The 24,473-nt window shown below is 37.6% G+C and overlaps 1 protein-coding gene across 1 annotated transcript in view; it reads left to right on the forward strand.

Moving 5' to 3' along the window:
* ctnna1 (catenin (cadherin-associated protein), alpha 1) overlaps positions 1–24,473 on the forward strand; it is a 204,032-nt gene that overhangs the window by 116,048 nt on the left and 63,511 nt on the right. The window contains exons 13-14 of the mRNA XM_056472184.1: positions 234–385; positions 20,583–20,693. Coding sequence (XP_056328159.1) covers positions 234–385; positions 20,583–20,693 — 263 coding nt within the window. The remainder of the gene's footprint in view (positions 1–233; positions 386–20,582; positions 20,694–24,473) is intronic.

Genomic DNA, 24,473 nt, shown 5'->3' on the forward strand with positions numbered 1-24,473 from the left:
TTAAAAGTTGGACCGAGGGTAAACGTGTCGATTCAATTCAAATCTAATTTGAATTGTGTTTCTACAGGCGAAATGTCTTGATTGAATTCTACTTCAGCTCTCTCCCTCTCTCATATTTGCTGAGTTGAATTGTTTCCAGCGAAATTAATCAGGTTTTTTTTCTCTCCACCTTTTAGTTTACTGCTAAGTGTTTCTGACCTTGATGTTTGTCCTTTCTGTGTGTGTGTTTACAGTGATGCCACGTTTCACTGAGCAAGTAGAGGCAGCAGTGGAGGCTCTCAGTGCCAACAACGGGCAGCCAGTGGACGAGAACGAGTTCATTGATGCCTCACGTCTGGTGTATGATGGTGTGAGAGACATCAGGAAGGCGGTGCTGATGATCAGGGTAAGCCTTTAAATAGAAAGTTCCTCTTTCAGTGCTTAAGTTTGATCCAGAGTAGGCATGGGCCGGTGTTAGAGTCTGACAGTATGATAACCTTGGATAAAAATATCACTGTATTGTGATTTACTGCTCTAAAATAAGCTCTTTTTAAATGTCCTGGTATAAAACAACAACCTTTTTCCACATTGAACGCAACATATTTTATTTTAAGAAACATTTAAAATATTTTGGAGCAGTAAACATGTCTGGCTAAATATTTAAAATGAATCATTGACTTCTGCTGTCTTCATTGGTTTTAAAAACACAAAATCAAGGACATCTTTATCTGTTTATCTTTGGATGTAAAGTAAGGCATAGCACTGTTCAGGCCTATAGCATGCTTAGATGGTGGTTTATAAGTGATTTGTTTTTCAGATTCATGAGCTGATCAGTAGATCTTGATGTGGAGGCTCATTTTCTGCTGGAGATACTGTTACACTAAAAACGAAATAAAATAAAGGCACATAATTATTAGTATTTGTCATATACCATAGGAACGATATAACAGGAAATTTAAGCATTTTTAACCCTTGACTTTTCCAAATAGCGGTAACCCTTGAAACCAGTTATCGTCCCATTCATCATTAATAATTAATAAGTAGCAGAACATCTTCAACTTATCACGTATGATAAAATTATTATCATTAGGGCTGCACAATATATTGTTTCAACATCGATATCGCAATGTGTGTGTCCGCAATAGTCACATCGTAGGATGTATGCGATGTTGATTTGGGATTACAGTTGATCAACAATTGAGAATACATGAGAATTGTGGAGTCATTATAATCACAACAGAGTGAAACTTTATCATTTAGCATGTGTTTTAAAGGCATTTCATTTAACACAATTCAGAGACCATAACGTATAGCATTTGTAAGTTTAATGAAGAAAAATTTCACTGAATTATTATAATAATGAAGACTATACAGTGGTACTTTGCATTTAATTATTCAATTTCTTTACCCGAATAATGTTTGACTCTCCGGAAAACTTTAAAGCACTCTTTATTTTACATTTTTTTAAGTTGCTCTATTGTTATTATTCTTGCTTGCAGTTTGTTTACTGTTTATTTTAATATACTTGATTCACACCCTTACATCACCCCAATCAATCTAAATGAATGATCCCCCGCCCCCCCCCCCCCAGATAGAGCTCTTCAAGCTATTTGGTGAAACTGTTTTCATATCACAATAATGCAGAAAAACAAAGTTACAATGCCAGATTCTTCCAATATTGTGCAGCCCTAATTATAATTACAAAAAAATGCTGGAAAAAGCACAGTAAAATGGGTCAGTATGGAGGGCTCCACACCAAAAAATATTAGGGGCCAAGTGTCAATGCCCACTTTTAACTACTGCTGCTTAAGATATCCCCTGTTCATTAGTACTTATAAACCCCCTGACCCAATACCTAAACCCAACTACTACCTTAATAACCATTAATAAGCTTTAAATGTAGTATTTTATTAAGCTAAAAGTATATTGTATAATGAATTGCAATAATTGTACCTTTTAATAAAGTGACCAAATTAAGGTGCCTTTGGATTCGATAAGAAAAATAGTGACTAAATAGTTTTTCACTGATTACATGAGACGTTATTTATTTAAGTTGAAGTTTTTCTTTCAACACAGCATTTGTTCATTTTTATGGTCATGCTATAACTAGTAGTGAAGATATATTTGACACGCATACAATATCAGACATCCCAAGTCTCCCGCATATGGATGGAGACTCTCTAATGCCTTTAAATGACATATAATGTCCTGGAAAGGCGCTACCCCACACCAACAGCTCCCCCCACACCCACTCTTTTTCTAGGACAACACTCCAACGCTCCACATCGCCCCCACCTTCAGTTCATCTACGTTGCGCATATTCCCTCCCAGGAAGTACTTTGAGCAACTTGGGATGTCTGCAATAGGAACTGATGCACATCACATTTTACACACACAAAATGACAATTTGAAATCTTAGATTTTATTATTAGCAGCTAACCAATTAAAAGAAACAGCACAAATCTTACAGGGACAGTCCACCCTAAATGAAAATGTTCTCACCAATTACTCTCACTCAAATGCTTGTAATAATAAGTGGCGCTTATTCATTTCTTTCTTCAATTGAACACAAAATATATATTCTGAAGTGTGTTAAATGAAGACGGTTTATTTTTAGGTGAACTATCCTTTTAATGTGATTGTTGTGTCACAGGAATGATGTAAATACGGTATAAAAGTTTATGCATTAACATAAATTAAGAATTTGTATCTCTCTCAGCAGTATCTCCCCCCTGTCTCAGCAGGGTGTTTTCACACCTCTAGTTCCAAAAAAGTCAGGAGAGTGAGTGAGTCCAGCTTTTAGGTGGGAGTGTCGAGTGGCGGAACAGGGAAGGGTTTGCATGAAAAGAATTTATTGCGTGCACATGCTGATTTTCACAGCGGCAACATAAACACAGACGCAGGGGAGATGGACAGGGATTTGGAGAGCAGTATTTACTGCGGATCTGAGATCTGTGAGGAAGTGAAGGATTTTCAGTCCATTATATTGTAGTGATATTACTGTATACTTAAATCATTTTGACTAAGATGTGACTTAACTAAAAGAGTACTTCTGTCGATACTAACTAGCTCTGCCATCTGAATAAACATAAAGAACACTGATCACACGCTTACTAAATCTGTAGAGACAGGACAATCAACACCGCGTCTTTTTTTTAAAAGAAGACGAGCAGCAAATCCAGGTTTCACCATTTCCAGATGTGAAAACACTTGGGTAAAAAATTTACCTTTTGTAAATGTATCGCACGTTAGCAGACCACTGTAATCCAAACATGTGGGTCCACACATGAGTGGTGCTCTTATCGCAGGGAAATGGAAACAAAACCTTCGTTGTGGCACATTTATAAACACAACACAGACGACCCATGTCTCAGATTAATTCTTCTTTTTCCACTTGTTTGAATTACGATTGGCAACACAACGTGGCGTCTCTCTGAACACTAACAGATAAATGGAGTCTTCAAAGCTATATCAAGTATATTAATGAAGTTGCATCTCATTCACAATAGAGTGCATTGATTGGTTCGAACAAAATCTTTCTCATAAATAAATGCTGAAAACTCGATGTCACAATGTACCTACCAGTACAGACATCCAATCTCCATGCTGGAATTTACACAATAATCTCATCTTTTCAAACCGGAAGAACGAATTTGCTCCATACAACGCAAAAACAACCACTATATGTCTCCTAATGGTGTTTTTAGCAACGTGGAACATGTATATGACTGTCAACATCTCAAAAAATGTCTTTTTGGCGTTTCATGACCCTTTAACACTGGTTTTCGTGTCAACATGACTGATATTAACCGACTGTAGAAAGACCCACATTTCAAGAAAGACCCTGCCTTCCTGGACTTACATTGTGTTGTTCATTTATTGATCCGCCTGTTTTTTTCATTTTGACACTGCAGCCTACTTTTTAATTAGCAGTTCTACCTTTACCATTGGTTGACGTCTCCTATTTTTCATTTCGATAAGTTGAACTAATATGTTTGTAATTAATTGAAAATTTTTAAAGAGCTGTTAATCATTGTGATTAACTTATGAAGCTGTGCCACCCACACAAGTTTACAGGTTATGACCTTCCATGTGATTTCAGCAATTTCTGTATTTCTTTTTTCCTCTTATAATTATATTGTAATTGAGGTAAACTCCAATTAGACATTTCAAAACTCGTGTAGAATTAAAGAGAATAGGAGGCCAGGGTTAATTGGTGGTTTGCACTGTGACGAGATATGCAATACTGCTCTTAGATTGTATAAATGTGTGTGCTTGTGTGTGTGTGAGAGAAAAGAAATGAAAAGCCTGGTGCACATATATGTGCCGCCTTATTAGAAACTAATGGCAAATTTGTTTTGGCCAAGTGGTAACCTAATTGAACAGATTTCCCTCTCCATGTGCACTATTATCAAAGCTGCAGTTGTCTGAGGGTTAATGGTCTTTCCCTGAGCTGAACTGTAACATCGGACAGATGGTTGCTAGCTTGCAATGAAGCGTTAGCTAACAGTCTGACAATGAGCAGACAACAGTTCGCTCCCGCCGTGCAGGAAAACACACAGACCCTTAAGTCCACTTCGCCAAAGCACGGAGCAACTGGGTTAAAGACATTAATTGAGGCAAATATCGTAGTTCCAGACTAACGAGTTTTCAATTAATTGAGAAGATAATGTACACTGAATTTGAATAATTGGCTCATGAGGAAGTATTAACGCCTTTAGTTAAAACGAAGAAAGCGGTCATGACCCGTATAATGAAGCCGCAATTGCATAGGATTAAACAGCTTCTGGTAACTGGGCATTGACTGCACATATATACACGCTTGTTTATATGCTGTCGATGACACTGATTGCACATATTCCTTTCATTTATTCGAATGCATCTACCAGCGCTCATTTCAGATGTCAAGTTACGGGATGATTCACATCGACTCGCTACTTTGATGCAAATGAAAGCATCTGACTTGTAGCGAAATTTTCATTAATAACAGACGGTTTGAATTGGAATAAACACAATTAGACCAGGGATCCATTACGGTTTATTTGCATTATAATACGTAATTGATTTTTAAATGGGGGGGATTTAATTAGCATTTTCCCCCTTTATTTTCCGAATCCTCTGAGGGCTGTTGTGCCTCATTCATTTTCTGCTACTCCTCTAGTTATCCAGATTGATTTCAATGGTTAAAACAAAAGGCCCTCTGGCAGACGGGATCCACTTGTTTATTGTAGGTTTAACATTAGTGTCGAACAAGAAAACGCTTCATGCTTGCATTGAGTCAAAAGGAGAGGCGTGATCTTTGCTATCTCTTTTTTTTTTTTTTTTTGTTCCTTTCTGACTGTATATTGTTTTTTAAACGCTCCAGGGCTCTTGTTCTGAGACGACTCGTCCGAACTGATAAGAAAACCACCCAAAGGTTTGGCGAAAGCAGTGGTTTGTTCAAGAACACCGTTTTAGTACACCCTGCAGACGTCGAGATAGCAAGAAAGAAACATTTGTACTTTTAATGTTCGTCTTTTCTCCACAAGCATACCATGTCAAGCTCATGTTTAGACAGACTTTGAGCACTAGCCAATCAGCTAACACTAGTGCCCAGTGGGCATCAACCTCACAGCTGCACGTGAACAAATAATAAAAATATTTGCTCCTGTCGCCACCTACTAGGAAATAACAATGATGTAATCGATGCAATCTGTTTACCTGGCAACTATGCATGACAACTAGGGGTGTAACGGATCACGGTTGCTCCGTGATCTGTACGGATGACAACTCACAGTTCGAGAGGCATGGGACCCGCGGATTGATAACTTTTTTGGAACTTGTAGTTTAATCCAACATTTATAACGACGGCAGAGAGATCGCCTCGTGTCGTTCAAATCACATATGAAAGCATTTAGGCTTCCATGTAAAATATAAGTGTGGTGGGACCTAAATACTTTATTAATTAAAGGTGTTTTCTGTCACTGTTTGTTTGGCCTGCATTATTATATTCAGTGTAAAGCTGCATGATTAAACATTATAAGATCGTGATCTCAATTCAAACCCGCACAACATAAATGATCAATGATGATTTGCATATGTTTATTAATCCTTAGGGTCGTTGCATTCAAATCTGCATTTGATCGAGAGATTCAGTTTTTTTCAGTGAGTTACAAACAATGAAATAACACAGAAGTACTGGAGAACAGTGTATAGTGCAGATATAAACACTGGAGAACAGTCTATAGTGCAGATAAACACTGTAGAACAGTCTATAGTGCAGATAAACACTGGAGAACAGTCTATAGTGCAGATATAAACATGGAGAACGTCTATAGTGCAGATATAAACACTGGAGAACAGTCTATAGTGCAGATATAAACACTGGAGAACAGTGTATAGTGCAGATAAACACTGGAGAACAGTCTATAGTGCAGATATAAACACTGGAGAACAGTCTATAGTGCACATAAACACTGGAGAACATAGTGCAGATAAAACACGGAGAACAGTCTGTAGTGCAGATAAACACTGGAGAACAGTCTATAGTGCACATAAACACTGGAGAACAGTCTATAGTGCACATAAACACTGGAGAACAGTCTATAGTGCAGATATAAACACTGGAGAACAGTTATAGTGCAGATATAAACACTGGAGAACAGTCTATAGTGCAGATAAAACACTGGAGGAAACAGTCTATAGTGCAGATATAAACCACTGGAGAACAGTGTATAGTGCAGCTATAAACACTGGAGAACAGTCTATAGTGCAGATACTAAACACTGGAGAACAGTCTATTAGTGCAGATATAAACACTGGAGAACAGTCTATAGTGCAGATATAAACACTGGAGAACAGTGTATAGTGCAGATAACACTGGAGAACAGTCTATAGTGCAGATATAAACACTGGAGAACAGTCTATAGTGCAGATATAACCACTGGAGAACAGTCTATAGTGCAGATATAAACACCTGGAGAAACAGTCTATAGTGCAGATATAAACACTGGAGAACAGTCTATAGTGCAGATATAAACACTGGAGAACAGTCTATAGTGCAGATATAAACACTGGAGAACAGTCTATAGTGCAGATAAACACTGGAGAACAGTCTATAGTGCAGATAAACACTGGAGAACAGTCTATAGTGCAGATATAAACACTGGAGAACAGTCTATAGTGCAGCATATATAACACTGGAGAACAGTGTATAGTGCAGATAAACACTGGAGAACAGTCTATAGTGCCAGATATAAACACTGCGAGAACAGTCTATAGTGGCAGATATAAACACTGGAGAACAGTCTATAGTGCAGATATAAACACTGGAGAACAGTCTATAGTGCCCAGATCTATAAACACTGGAGAACAGTGTATAGTGCAGATAAAACTGGAGAACAGTCTATAGTGCAGATATAAACACTGGAGACACAGTCTATAGTGCAGATATAAACACTGGAGAACAGTCTATAGTGGCAGATATAAACACTGGAGAACAGTCTATAGTGCAGATATAAACACTGGAGAACAGTCTATAGTGCAGATATAAACACTGGAGAACAGTGTATAGTGCAGATAAACACTGGAGAACAGTCTATAGTGCACAAACACTGGAGAAACAGTGTATAGTGCAGATATAAACACTGGAGAACAGTGTAATAGTGCAGATATAAACACTGGAGAACAGTCTATAGTGCAGATATAAACACTGGAGAACAGTCTATAGTGCAGATATAAACACTGGAGAACAGTCTATAGTGCAGATATAAACACTGGAGAACAGTCTATAGTGCAGATGTAAACACTGGAGAACAGTCTATAGTGCAGATGTAAACACTGGAGAACAGTGTATAGTGCAGATATAAACACTGGAGAACAGTCTATAGTGCAGATATAAACACTGGAGAACAGTCTATAGTGCAGATATAAACACTGGAGAACAGTGTATAGTGCAGATATAAACACTGGAGAACAGTGTATAGTGCACATAAACACTGGAGAACAGTGTATAGTGCACATAAACACTGGAGAACAGTGTATAGTGCAGATATAAACACTGGAGAACAGTCTATAGTGCAGATATAAACACTGGAGAACAGTGTATAGTGCAGATATAAACACTGGAGAACAGTGTATAGTGCAGATATAAACACTGGAGAACAGTCTATAGTGCAGATATAAACACTGGAGAACAGTGTATAGTGCAGATATAAACACTGGAGAACAGTCTATAGTGCAGATAAACACTGGAGAACAGTCTATAGTGCAGATATAACACTGGAGAACAGTCTATAGTGCAGATATAAACACTGGAGAACAGTCTATAGTGCAGATATAAACACTGGAGAACAGTCTATAGTGCAGATATAAACACTGGAGAACAGTCTATAGTGCAGATAAACACTGGAGAACAGTCTATAGTGCAGATATAAACACTGGAGAACAGTCTATAGTGCAGATATAAACACTGGAGAACAGTCTATAGTGCAGATATAAACACTGGAGAACAGTCTATAGTGCAGATATAAACACTGGAGAACAGTCTATAGTGCAGATAGAAACACTGGAGAACAGTCTATAGTGCAGATATAAACACTGGAGAACAGTCTATAGTGCAGATATAAACACTGGAGAACAGTCTATAGTGCAGATATAAACACTGGAGAACAGTCTATAGTGCAGATATAAACACTGGAGAACAGTCTATAGTGCAGATATAAACACTGGAGAACAGTGTATAGTGCAGATAAACACTGGAGAACAGTCTATAGTGCACAAACACTGGAGAACAGTGTATAGTGCAGATATAAACACTGGAGAACAGTCTATAGTGCAGATATAAACACTGGAGAACAGTGTATAGTGCAGATATAAACACTGGAGAACAGTCTATAGTGCAGATATAAACACTGGAGAACAGTCTATAGTGCAGATATAAACACTGGAGAACAGCTTATAGTGCAGATATAAACACTGGAGAACAGTCTATAGTGCAGATATAAACACTGGAGAACAGTCTATAGTGCAGATATAAACACTGGAGAACAGTCTATAGTGCAGATATAAACACTGGAGAACAGTGTATAGTGCAGATATAAACACTGGAGAACAGTGTATAGTGCAGATATAAACACTGGAGAACAGTCTATAGTGCAGATATAAACACTGGAGAACAGTCTATAGTGCAGATATAAACACTGGAGAACAGTCTATAGTGCAGATATAAACACTGGAGAACAGTCTATAGTGCAGATATAAACACTGGAGAACAGTCTATAGTGCAGATATAAACACTGGAGAACAGTCTATAGTGCAGATATAAACACTGGAGAACAGTCTATAGTGCAGATATAAACACTGGAGAACAGTGTATAGTGCAGATATAAACACTGGAGAACAGTCTATAGTGCAGATATAAACACTGGAGAACAGTCTATAGTGCAGATATAAACACTGGAGAACAGTCTATAGTGCAGATATAAACACTATTTATGGTAAAGATTAAAATCACCATTTAATGGGTCTTGACGCTGGTGAATGTTGTAGCAATTGCATTGTGTAACCAACAGGTGGCGACAAACATCAAAATTGTCTGAATAGGTTTTCAGAAATGACACGCCTATAATAAAACATGTTTTATGTGTGAATTGTTGAATCATTATTGAGAATAAATTTGATATGTTGTAGAAGGTGTTAGATATCTATATGTAGCATTATCAGCAACAGTAGCAAAGGTCGCTTTTTGTATTGAATATTTTCCTTGTTTTCAGCTGGTTTTTTCTTTTTTTCTTTTTATTAAAATTACAGGTTCTAAGTTCTGTTTGTTAAAACCAATGATTTTTGCTGCAATATTTTGTATAAAAGGAAAGCAAATGACATTTGTATCCTCCCTTTTTTGCCGATCCAAAAAAATGGACCTATCCATGACTGAAAAACTGGAGTGTGATCCGAACCGTGAGATTTGTTATCCTTTACACCACTAATAACAACTGCTCTTTCTGTATCTGTGGCTGCATGGACGCACATCTGAATGTCTGGTGTGGTTGTACTTGTCAAACGTTAAATAGACAAACCCGATTCAAGCATCAACAAGACAGTATTGAGTCTAAAAGGAGAGGTGTGATCTTTCTTTTTTTTAATTTTATTTATTTTTTATTTTATTTTTTAACTGTAGTGTTAAAACACTCCGGCGCTCTTGTTCTGAGATGACGACTCCGAACTGACACTTGTTGTGTTTTAGACATTTTAAACCAGAAATTTTAAACCCAAACGTTTTCTTACAAAGTTGCAAAAACCCAGCTTGATTGAGGCTAGTTGGCCGAAGGGAAATACAGTTGCCATGGGTAATTTCCTAATTTATTTAATAATATCAAACATTATATTAACTAATACAGCGTATTTTTAAAATATTTTATAATGAGCTTATTAGTAAAACAAAAACAATCTCATTTAAAACCGAATGGAATTACACAAGTTTTTGCCTTGATTTGCTCGCCAATGTCTTCTGCATAGTCCTCTATCGGTCGAGTGACATTATTTACAGTTTAAAAAATCTGATTAATTTACAAATATTTAATTGAAACATTTAATTTTAGTTAGCTTTTTTTTGTAGCTCAGCAATGAAATGAACAAACAAAAAAAAGGGTTGCGTCAAATTGGCAATGCTGATCTCTGTTAAAGGTATTCACCCCAACCCTCTCGATCATTCTCAGTCTCTTCTCAGATTTACAACCTTCTCAAGTTACAATGAGCCAATTTTTGCCAGCGGGGGCCCTACTTTGGGCATCTCTGCTTTAAACACTAGCGAATCAACTAACACTAGTGCCCAGTGGGTATCAACCTCACTGCTGCATGCGAACAAATAATACAATTAAAAACAAATATTTCCTCCTATCGCCACCTACTAGCAAATGACAATGATGTATTGGATGTAATCTGTTTACCTGGCGCTACTTTAAACAACATAGTTTTTTTCTGAACTATAAAATGTGATAATTTGACTATATAATGCACAATTCTGTTAATTTAACCATTACACACAAGTTGTTTCATAACTATACATAACTGCTCTTTCTGTATCCGTGGCCGCATGGATGCACATTTGAATATCTGTTGTGGTTGAACTCGTCAAACGTTAAATAGACAAACCTGATTCAAGCATCAACAAGACTGTATTGAGTCTAAAAGGAGAGGCGTGATCTTTGCTATCTCTTTTTTTTTTGTTCCTTTCCCACTGTATACGTGTTTTCAAACGCTCCAGGGCTCTTGTTCTGAGACGACTCGTCCGAACTGATAAGAAAACCTCCCAAAGGTTTGGCAGAAGCAGTGGTTTGTTTGAGAACACCGTTTTAGTACACCCTGCAGACACAGAGATACATTTGTACTTTAATGTTCGTCTTTTCTCCACAAGCATGCCATGTCAAGCTCACATGTTTAGACAGAGCTTGAGCACTAGCCAATCAGCTAACACTAGTGCCCAGTGGGCATCAACCTCTCCGCCGCACGCGAACTCTTCGATCGGAAGAGACAAGTGTGCGACTTGGGCTACTTAAGATGGACAGAGTCTTTAACCTCAGTAAGTACTGCGCTCGCCGGCCGGCCGTCACCTAATATTTGACAGGCAGGCAGCCCGCGAGTGACTCTGTTGAGGGATGTCACTGGTACTAATGGCCCTTCCGTAGCACAGATCCTCATCACTGCCGAGTGCTTACTGTAGCCTGCAAAGACACCTCAGCTCACCTACACTGCTTCAGGCGTCTCAGGCTGTTTATTCAAATGCCTGCTCACTACTGCCCTACTTTATAGACGTGATGCATTCTCTTGGATGGCAAGGTAGATTTTTTTTGTCTGAGCTGTCTGTGGGTACTATTGCTCTGTGCACGGTAGATCTGAACTGGAGGTCATGGTTGTGCAAAATTAAAAATTCTCAGAATTGTCTCTGCTTTATTTTATTTATGAAGTTGTAATTTAACATTAATTGACTGCAGCACATACGAGAGAATAAGGATTTTATACACTTGAAATTCAACACCGGTTCTTGGGAATGAAGTGTTCTTTCAGATGAGTCAAAAGATATTTTATTGAACTCACGAAATATCTAAAACTAAATACCATCTACAGTACTTTTCCAAAGCTTTGGGGTCAGAAAAGATGGCTCACCCAGGGTGCTCTTAGTAAAAGATGGTAACTTTATTTTAAGTAACAATTCACATGGTTAAATATTACCTGTCTATTTTAAGATTTTAAAGGTGCAGTAGGTGATCTGCCAAAATGCTGTCAGATAGCATGATATCTCATCCTTTGCAAAGGGTACCAAAACGCAGAGCTGAACGCTATTGGTTTACAGAGATGCATCATTTACTCGCTCAACAAGCCAGGATGAAAACAAAGGAACCGGCATGTTTTAAATACACAGCCGAGACATTACACCTTAACAATATATACATATAATAATGAGCCATGGTCGACCTGGGCTCAAACAAACCTTGTCGTCTTGATGAACAGCCACAAAGCCAAGAAGAGCAGATTTACCCTGTGCACTGTTGTTTTTTACGAGTCTGTCTAAAGCATGAGCGGTTTCGCTTGCTTGCGCTCGCCGCGCGTCTATATTTGAAGTAACAAACTTGAGCTGATGATGATAACGTGCACTTGATTATTGACATGCTTTTGAAACCCGATTCAGAAACTGACAAACGCAAGAGTGACACGTGAAGTAACAAAGGAGAAGCCGGAAAAAACAAAGGAGCAAACTAGTTTTTCAGCAAACGTGAACAAACTGCCATGTTTAACTATTATCATCGCCTTTTGGACTATTATGAACTCTGAATGATGGAATTGCTCTAACAGAGGCTACATGTGCTGCTGAAGATTAAAGACACAGATGAGAGGTTTGCTCTGACTGTAGGCTATATGTTGTGTATGGGTGTTGTTTTTGAACCTCAAATAAGGACTAAATGTATGCTGTGTGTAGTTTCTCTGTAATTGGTAACATATTGGAGACTGTAAGGGTCTGTATGTGTTCATATGTTGCATTTATTTATTTATTTGATATAATAGCAGACGTTACAGTGGGCTATTTCGCACTGTCATTGATCTGCAGTTATAATTAATTCATGTTCAAAGAAAAGTTAGTAATGAACATTTATACACAAGTGTTTGTGTATAAAGCGTCTGTTTTGTGAGAAGTGCTTCTCGTATAAGGAATGACCCATACAGCTTTACTGTAGACATTTCCTCAAGCGAAAATGACATTGACGTTGTTGTACACCACGCCCGCCAAAAGAGTACAATTGCTACCCTTTTAGCAGTGGAAACGCAAGCCTGATAAAGGCTTAATAAAAACCTGTACTGCACTGTACCACTCAGTGGAAACGGGCCATTAGTACTTAATGTGCTCTTTGACCAAAAATATGTGGCTCCCTTCAATACTTTAATTTCAATTTATAAACGTCAGTAGAAATCAGTTTCCTGTTGAAAATATTATTACAATTTTACAGCAAAATAAATATTATATATATATATATATATATATTATATAATTTCGACCATTGGAAAAACTTGAATCACAACAGCAATAAAGAGCAAACAACTTACGTTAATATTAACCTTGAACATGTACATTCAAACAACATTCACGAGTAATGATGACACAAAAATCTATAATATTTATTTATTTATTTGTTTATTTAATATATATATTTTTAAAAATGCTCTTTGCTGAAAAAAGGTTCCTGACCCCTGACTTAAAGTATGAACTTAGTCTACATCTGTTATCCTACCCAGTACCTAAACCTAACTACTCCCTTACTAACTATTGAGCAGCTAATTAGTAGTGTATTGAGGTTATGGGCTTAAATAATAAATCCAGAAAGACAAACAAAGCGCTCAGGGGTACATCAAATATTTGGTCGGTGCTTTTTGGGTGAGGGATTCATCAAAACAACAACAGAAATTAGTACAAGCCACTCGGAAAATGTGGAAAATTTAAAAAGCCTTTATTCACATGGCTAAATCTTAAAAAAAAAAAAACCTATGCATTTCGGCAAGGATCTGCCTTCATCAGGGTAACGTTCATCAGGTGACCCTGATGAAGGCAGATCTTTGCCGAAATGTGTAGGTTTTTTTTTTTTTAAGATTTAGCCATGTGAATAAAGGCTTTTTAAATTTTTGACATTTTCCGAGTGCCTTGGACTAATTTCTGTTGTGGCTTGGTTAATAGTTTGTGAATTGTACTTTAAAATAAAGCGATCCACAATATAGTAGTGTTTTTTAAGTGCTATTGGATAGTTATTTATTCAGAATTTTATCAGCCATTTTTCAAGCCATCATTGTCATATTCCAGAATATATAGTTTTGCTGTATGTATTTTTGGACTATTAGAATAGCCATTATAAATGGATTTCAACCTTGACATGTGCTCAGTTTGAATGCATTATATTTTTACCAAAACCTTTTGAAAAGTAGCATGTGTATTTAAACAAATATTGTTGTGTCATTTGCTGTATATATGATGCTAAAGCCTACAAACCTTAAAAAAATCTGACCTTCAGATTGACCTTTCTAGTTAATTTCAGCAGAAAAGCGCTATATAAATGTAAGGAATTATTATTATTATTATCATTATTATTATTATCATTTCTTAAATTTGGTTGTTTTTATTGTTTCCTCACATTTAGAGTCAATCTGATTTAAAAGGTGTAATTAAATCTTTATCAACATCACCCTAACATATTTTATTTTTACATTTGATCATCATTCTCTACAAGCACTGCAATGTTTCTGAAATGAGCCCGAGCGCTTCCAAACCATCGTCCGCACCTTGACTATCTTTGTTTGGCCTGTCTGTTGTTTTGATGTCATCTTCAGCAAGCAGAGTTTTGGGATGCTTGAGGTGTCTATTATTGGAGCAGCTGCATCGTGAGCCAGTCAGAATCTCCTCATAAATGGATTGTACAGACAGTCGGATAAGCACGGCTTGCAGCACTGGCGAAATAATACATCCGTATCTTCTCACATCTCGTCCTTTCTCCTATCAAGCCGAAATGCATTTTCTTGTCAGTGAGGGTTCTTCCCTCTGCCACCCCTCCCCATTCTCCAGCATTTCCCTCTGCAAACAGGTCCCTCTGCTTGTGAGTGCATACTAATAGAGCGCTAGACTTATAAGAGGCATGTTTGGCATTCAGTGCAGGGATTAGAGGGAAAGAGAGTTAGTTTAGTTCAGTACAGGGGGAAGCGTGGTGTACCTGCTGCATTGGTGCACTAGATTGTTTCTTTTCTCTTTACGGCAGACAACTAGAGATGTTGTATTGTTAAAGCTTCCAGCATTATGATTTCACCCTCAAAATGGGGTTTTATTCATAGCAAGATTGTCAGTATTACTATTGCTTGTTTTTGAAAGTTGGGCATTTATCAAATGCTCTGTTCTAACTTATTTAGCTTATTGACCTTATTCAATGCGGAAGTGCGCTCGTTTTTGCGATTTGTTTTAGAACTTTTGATTCAGTCGCCTATGGGAGAAATGACTAGAAATAAACTGCATATATGGTCAAACTACTTGCTCTACATCAACATCAAGCAGCAGAACGAGCTGTTTTTAATATCTAAAAATCAATGGAAGTGAATGAGACCGGAAGTCTTGAGCCAAAATGATTCAAATGACCCAGCTCGTACGCAATAAGGTCAATAAAATGTGTTGCATTGGAGGACCGTGTTATTAAATAAGAACCTAACAACCCAGTAGAACACCTTAGCAACCAAACATGCCATATCACCCTGCAGCCCAAGAGCGGTTACTCGCTGAAGCTAAGCAGGGTTGAGCCTGGTCAGTACCTGGATGAGAGACCACATGGGAAATCTAGGTTGCTGTTGGAAGTGGTGTTAGTGAGGCCAGCATGGGGGAGTCCTAATGCCCCAGTATAGTGAAGAGGATACTATACTGTCAGTGAGAACCGTTTTTCGGATGAGCCTTTAAACCAAGGTCCTGACTCTGTGGTCATTAAAAATCCCATGGCGCTTGGGAACCCCTGGTGTCCTGTCCAAATTCTCTCCATCAGCTCTTGCTAATCATCGCCTCCCAATCATCCCCATCCACTCAATTGGCTCTATCACTGTCTCTCCACTCCACCAATAGCTAGTGTGCGCGCTGGCACTGTTGTCCTGTGGCTGCCGTCGCATCATCCAAGTGCATGTTGCACACTGGTGGTGTTCTGGAGAGACTCCCCTCATCATTGTGAAGCACTTTGGGTGTATGTATTACCATACACCCATACATGATAAATGCGCTATATTAATACACATCACATTACACTTTGATCATTAGAAAAACCTTGATGCAAAAGCAGGCATTCACAGATCAGCAGTTTTAAGCAGCATCACCAGAAATGTTTAGATTTTATATACATATTTATATATGCATGTATTTAACTATGTTTTTGATTCATTTATTTTGAACAGAAAGATCATACACAAAACAATTCTTCAAACAAAATACATTTCAACATTGTGGGGCTGGGCGGTAAATCGAGTTCTGGGGATATATCGATATGATTCCCCAACACCATGCGGGATTATCCAATATCTTTCATATTGATATGGATTGAGGCCACATGTGCGCCTTCTGCGCGAAACCGACCACTCCAAGGTAGCACGTGAGCTCCACCTGCACAAATGAGTCATACAAAAGATTTGTTCAAAATGAACGAATCGTTCAAGAATGACCCATCACTGACGCGACATGGAGGAACATGAAGTGCTGGTGTTGCATCGAAATCTGTCTCCCCCTCGCGTGCACGCGCGGCACACAGCGCCTGCAGCTGGCACGGCGGTTTATCAGAAACCTTTTATCGATTATTTTGTCTGCAATTGACAGCAAGAACACATAGAATCCTTGTCAAATTGACAAGCAGCACCTGAATGTTCAAATATTTTAAATGCCAAAATGGGATGAATTTATACTGCATTTTGAAAGTGAACCCACCGCTTATTCACTGATTATATACAAGTTTAGTATTTATCACACGGCGCTCTCTTCTTTACATTTACATTATAACACATCTAGCTCTGCGTTCTTGTCTGTTATTGCATATTGACTTCAATTCCGATTTATATTCTAATCATTTTATTTATTCTGTTTAATTGACTTAATTATTTTAGCCCCTTAACTGGAAGACGTGATTTGATTTGTGTGCCTAGTGTACAAACGATTGGTGGTTTAAACAATTATTAAAACTTAAAATAAAAATAAAAATCATGCATTTGTCTATCAAACATTTCTGTTTCTATTTTAAAATCTCGCTGTTAGCTACTCTTTCAACAAATAACAATATAATAATGATAATTATAATGATGATAACAACAGGGAGGGAAACCCATGTGTTTGAGTTATATTTTGCTCAAAAACTGTTTAATAAAGTTTTAATAAAGGCTTTGACTCAAGTCACCATTTATGGGAAAATACCAGATCTATATCGTATACCGTCATTCCTCCTAAAAATACAGAGGTATGATTTTTTTTTGCCCATATCGCCCAGCCCTACAACATTGTGGAACTAGTGCGGGATGAAGCACAAGCTTATTATTTTCTCCACACATCATTCGTTTATTACTACACTTATTTCTTCTTTTGCTTATTTCTTCTTTTACATGAGACATATTTTGTGTTTGGCATCTTTGACATATGTTTGATTCCATTTGTACATTTACGTTTTATAACATGGACCCAAAAAAGACATAGTATTGTAAACAGCCATTAAGTGAAATTTCGTAGTACTTTCTCATTTCATTCATTTTCAGTCACTGATTGACCATTATATGGGGGCACAATGGCATCACTGTGTATTAACCTCTAGTCCATGACTTGATGGGTGACATTACTTATTTACCAGTTCATTTAAGATTCTTACTATTTATAAAAGTTAAATTAATTTCCTGTAATTTTCAGTCAGCTTTAATATGAATTAGAACGCTTGAATAATTCAATATCTCAAGGACTTGTCACACTGAGTGAATCATACTTTGAATGACTCCCTTGAACAAATAATTCAATAAAAATGACTTTAGTCACCACCTACTAGCATATAATAATGTAATCGATGCAATGTATTTATCTCTCGACAACGTTATTTTTATCTGAACTATACATTCTGCTAACATAACTACTATGCAAACAAAAGACTGCATGTGAAGCAGTTTCATAACTATACATGACAATGAATTAGTGAATGACAATGAATCAAGATTTTGATCTTTCTTTTATAATTATTGATTCAGCATTATTTGCTTTCCAGAATGTTTTCTACAGACTTAAGCTATGGCAGCATTCTCCCAGTGGGATACATGCATTCATGTGTTGAGTTTTTAATTTTGCGTTAGTCTGAAGGAACACAGCAGACAGGCTGATTATGAATGCAGATTGACACACTGCCAGCAGGAGGCGCTTATGGAAGATCAGAAATGTTGAATTACCCATTAATGGCTCTAATCAAAGCAGCGCTGAGCTCTCAAATGGTACCTCTCCGGTCGTGCCAGACATAATCTGCAGACTTTTGAGGGTTTATGCTGAATGATTCTGAGAGCGTAGTAACTATACCTTATACATGAATAAACTAAACAACTTGCAAGTTGAACCGCTTGTTTGGAATACAAAGTTTGTCAATATATCATATATTATATATTACAATATATCTACTCGTAGACAGAGAATATTAATTTACAGGCTTATTGTACATAATCCTATAAAAAATGTGGATGTTATTAAAATTTGTTACCAAAATTAATCTGAAAACTGAAAAAACTTTCACATTCATAAATATAAATATATGAACTTTAAGTTAGTAGACTCCTTATATAAATAAATACACTCAAAGCTGCGCTATTCAACAGTGGAATTACATTTGGGCCTACATACAAAGCATTATAGACCATTTCAATGTGGTGATGTCTTTGGTCCATGAACATTTCCTGCTTGTTGTTAAACTATTTCATAACTGTAACAAGAGGCAATTCAATCATAACTTAATGCTAAAACAGCTTTCATTACTTTATTTTTTAATATTTGGCTCTTTTTGGGTTCTCCGAAGCTATAGACATTAAAAATGTCAAACAGGAAATACGTTGGGACCATTGTTAGTGTTTACATCCATCAAAATGGTCTAAAGAAAAGTCAAAGGCCCGTTTCGACTGACTGGTACAGTACGATACTGGTTGCCTTTATCAGGCTTGCATTTCCACTGCCGAAAGGGTACTGATGGTGTGTGTTTAATGTGTATAAATGTTCATTATTAACTTTTCTATGAACATAAATTGTAATAACTGCAGATCAATGACAATGTGATAGCATACCGTAATGTCTGCAATTATATAAAATAAATAAATGCAACGTATATGAACACGTACAGAACCTTACAATCTCTGATATGTCACCAATTACAGAAAAACTACACACAGCAGACATTTAGTCCTTATTTGGGTTCAAAAACAACACGTAACATATAGCCCACAGTAACCTCTCATCTGCCTCTTTAATCTTCAGCAGCACATGTCACCTCTGTTACTGTCTCAGTAATTCCATCATTCAGAGTTCATAATAGTCCAAAAGGCGATGATAATAGTTGTACATAGTGGTTTATTCATGGTTTAGGTTGCTGAAAAAATCAATTGCTCAGTTTTTTCTGCCTTTGTTTTTTAGTGCTTCATTCTCTCATTGTCAGAAGCACTTCAATAATCACGCACACGTTCTTATCATGAGCTTAAAGTTTATTTCAAATATAGATGCGCACATGAGCTTTCTAGAGAAAGTGAAACCGCTCGCGCTTTTAGACAACCTCATAAAACAAAAACAGGACATGGTGGATTTTGTTCTTCTTGCGTTTGTGACTGTTCATCAAAACGATAAGGTTTATGTTCTGGTCGACAATGGCTCAATTATTATATGAATATAGTATTATGATGTAATGTCTCTGCGTTGTATTTAAAAATGTCGGTTTCTTTATTTTCATTCCTCTGCTTGTGTATGCGTGCGTGACGTGTCTCTGTAAACCAATAGTGTTCAGCTGTGCATCTAGCTTCGCATTTTGGTACCCTTTTTGTCGTGCTAGGTACCCTTTGCAAAGGGTGACCAAAAAGTTGTACGGTTCGCTTTTAGATACCTTTTGACAGTGGAAACAGCCATAAAAGCCATAAAAGCATACTATACCGTACCACTCAAATGAAAATACCATTAACACCTTTCTCAAGACAGTCAATTTCTTTTAAAAGATGATGATTTTAGATGATTCAAGGATGATAAAAGGAACATTCATGCCATTCATGTTAATGTTCATTGCATTTTGAATTTGAACAGCTCTCATGTCTACTCAACTATTCAAAGCCTTTCGGAAGATCATATTTATTCTAGTTAGGTTTCAGTAAGCCCAAATAGCAAAGTGAAATAAAAAACGCATGTACAAAAATGCATGCATGGTGTTCTACTTGGGCCTTAAGTGGTTAAGGTGGTTTCCTTAGTTATCATTTGAGAAACACTGGGTCGCTGCAATAGTCAGGCCTTTACCACAGATCAGTAGTGACTAGAAATATTGAAAGAGTTTGCTAATGCTCTGTATCACTTTTTTTTCCCCCCCATACAGACCCCAGAGGAACTGGATGACTCTGACTTTGAGACTGAAGACTTTGATTCTCGCAGCAGGACCAGCGTTCAGACAGAAGATGATCAGCTCATTGCCGGACAGAGCGCTCGGGTGAGCAATGGGGCTTTTGTACTTCACATCACAGCTTCGGTTTTCATGGTTTGCCGATAAATGGAGCCACTTAGAGATGTTAAAGGGTGTCAGAGGGTGCTTTCACACGTGTAGATGGATTTTTTTTTTGAAGCAGGGATGAATATTGTTCCGCAGTATGTTTTCATCGAAAGATGCAAATTAAATTTATGCGCAAAACTAGAATATTGCATAAAAGATGCGCGAATAAAGCAGCATTTCCATCCAATGACTCAAAGAAAATCGTCACTTCCTGATTAACAGGCACAAAATATCACAAGTAAAAACAGAATTTGCTGTTAAGAAAAGCTGCGTGAATCTTCTCTTTATTTAATAAATGACTTGCACCTCAGAGGACAGTCTGACACGAAATGAACGTGTGGTGGCATTTGAAGGCATGAGACACGAAGCGCAGATGCTCTAGACCAGGCATGGGCAAACTCGATCCTCGAGGGCCGGTGTGCCTGCAGAGTTTTGCTCCAACACCAATCAAACACACCTGAACACCCTAATTAGTGTCTTCAAGATCACTAGAAAGCTACAAGCAGGTTTGTTTGATTAGGGTTGGTGCAAAACTATGCAGGACACCGGCCCTCCAGGATCGAGTTTGCCCATCCCTGCTCTAGACAATTCTGAAGGTCATTAATAATATAACACTAACACTGAAATGGTTAAGGCGTTTTTGAATGACCAAAGCAACATTTCAGATGTTTTACAATGTGCTCAGCCTGCTGGTTTGTTTTTATCACCACGTGATCATCAATAACATGAACAAAATCACATGACTTTTTTAATGCACATACTGGAAGTTTATGCGCATCTTATCAAATATAAAGTTTATCCTTCTCAGTTATGCACATTTATTTATGGACATTTTCCAAATATATGCACATCTTGAAATTTACATCAACCATTTTTAAAGTGCATATCCAAATTGCGCATAAAAGTAGGTGGATGGAAACATAGCTATTGTTGCTTTTTGTTTTTTTGTGCGGTTCACTTTCACACGACAAAGTTTCTAAACTGACCAACATAGTTCAAACAAGTCACGTGCGAGTAAACTCTCCTCACATTGTTCAGAGTGTTGGTTTATTTTCCAGGATTCCATTCAGCTGTCATTCGCCGTTATTTTAACCCTCAGGGATCTGAGATTTAAGGCATCGTCTCCTGATAACGCCGAAAAGAACTTAAATTACACTTTGAGTTTTGATCGTACAGATAAGAGCAATACATCAATTGAGTCTGTTAGGTGTCTACTTTTTGTGTACACTCTCAAAAACAACAAAACTGTGTGATTTTGCAAAGTTCGGAAAATAAACAGTGTAGTTTCTCTTTTCTTTCTCACCGAACTTTTTACAAATCCGTTACTAAAATGCACTGAAACTCAGTGAAAACACACAGACATGAGACATTTATCTATAGTAGGCTTGAAATGTCTACTTTTAAATGCAGCAAGTGCATGTTGAACAGTATTGGTTTCATGCTGATTACTTTATCAAACAATATTTATTGCTTGATAAAGTAATCAGTATGAAACCAACACTGTCTAGTTTCTCAGTCCGAACTCATTTTTAATGCGGCCAGGCTTTGAGGCTTTATTACAATCGTCCACATGAGACGCATGCACGACATGTAAACTGTGGTCAGAAAAAACTGCGGAATCTCCATGAATACATGAGAGAAATACATGAAACATAGCTCCATAAAGCTTGGAAGGTGCACTTTCCAACTCATTTTGGTGACAACAAATGTTGTCTCTCTAGGTAATTCATAGAATTCTCCTGGGAGACCGCGCATCACGCTGGCTCTTCCTGTGTCCACCATTTATAATGGGGCTGTTCAAGACTTGCTAGACTGCGCCTGCTAGAAATGTTGTTTCATTTTCATTCTCAGGAATAAGTTGAAATTATGACCCATTTAACCTCAATGGACCACCTGATGGTGCTTTATTCAGATTGTAACTCATATTATACGTGGTATTTATTTTATTTTTTATTTTATCGTAGTTGAACTAGTCAAAAAGTTTGGAAAGAGTTGACTAAGGCTGCGATTATTTGGGCTATACATGTATGTATGTGTGTATATATGTATATATGTATATGTGTGTGTATATATATATATATATATATATATATATATATATATATATATATATATATATATATATATATATATATATATATAAAATTAAAGTAATTACAAATAATTGGTGCCTTAGCAAAAAACATGCACATTTTGCGTAAGTAATGGTGACAGACATAGACATCACCAGATATAAATCAGACGCTAGAATTCGTCATACAAAGCCTCATTTTAAATGTCAAGGGTTGTGAAATATATATCGATTCTATATCAGAAGTTGAATTAACCAGTAAGTTAATGCTATTCATTCATTTTCTTTTCGGCTTAGTCCCTTTATTAATCAGGGGTCGCCACAGTGGAATGAACCGCCAACTTATCCAACAAGCGTTTCACGCACCGAATGCCCTTCCAGCTGCAACCCAACACTGGGAAACACCCATACACTCTCGCATTCACACACATACACTACGGCCAATTTAGCTTATTCAATTCCCCTGTAGCGCGCATGCGTTTGGACTGTGGGGGAAACCAGAGCACTCTGAGGAAACCCACGCCAACTCTGGGAGTACATGCTAACTCCACACAGAAATGCCAACTGACCCAGCCAAGGCTCGAGTTAATTTTTAATAGATCAGTTAAACGACATGCTTTCACTTTCATATTCGACATAAAACACACTTTTACCAGTAGGAATGGTATCTCTACTCGTCATTGTCTCTTCTTATAGCCATAATTATGCCTCTATCATATTCATAATACACTGTGATATAGTGTGGTTTGTTAGTTCATTCGATCGCAATGCTTTCTCACTACAACTGAAATGCTATAGAGTTCATTTCAACCAAGCCGAGACCACCTCATTCAGGCTATCTCGATTAATTTGGCACAGATCCGAACGTGATGGCTGGATTCACATTTGCCCACACCAACCAAGCTAACAGGGCAAACGCACCAGGTTCCCAAACAAACATCTAGGTGTGAAAGCACCCAGACTCCATTCTGAAAATACAAGAGAATTGAATCCCTTTTGTAGATGCTAGGTTGGAGTCTGTCCAGCAACATGCTAATTCTCATCTTCTTCAGTGTTTCTGCAATAAAACTTTATCACAGTCCATTTACACAGCACTGCGAGGTGCTAAACGCTCTACTCGCAGGTCAGATGTGCAAACGTCACGGCCGGGTCCGCCTTCGCTTCACTGCAATCGCACACAACTCTGAATCAGTGTTTTTAAGATTGTGCACTGATTTCGTGTCAACAGAGCTCCCGATGTTGCCACCAGCAAAATAGACATCAAACCTCGCCCCCTCTCTACCTCCATTCCTCCTCTCTCTCTCACTCTCTCCCTTCACATCCTCCTCTGTTGCCTTGGTAATGCGTATGAAAATCCATCCTGACATAGCTGGAAGGAACAGGGAATATATATCTATATTTTTATTATTTTGTTATTAGTTTGAATATATTCTCTGGTCCACAGCTGTGGTGATGGTAGACGCCGCCGATGATTGGCATCCTGTTTTCTTTTTTATATTCAGCGTTGTGTGAGAGAAAGGTAAGGGAAACCAAGTTGTGTTTGGGGATCTTGTTAGGGAGAGTGCTAGCTTTTCTGTGAGCACTACTATTGAGTTCCTGATAGCAGTTTGTGTGACAGCACAAATGGAAGAGCGATATGTGGCCTGAAA

The sequence above is a fragment of the Danio aesculapii genome, chromosome 14 (assembly GCF_903798145.1).
Source record: "Danio aesculapii chromosome 14, fDanAes4.1, whole genome shotgun sequence".
Taxonomy (NCBI): Eukaryota; Metazoa; Chordata; class Actinopteri; order Cypriniformes; family Danionidae; genus Danio; species Danio aesculapii.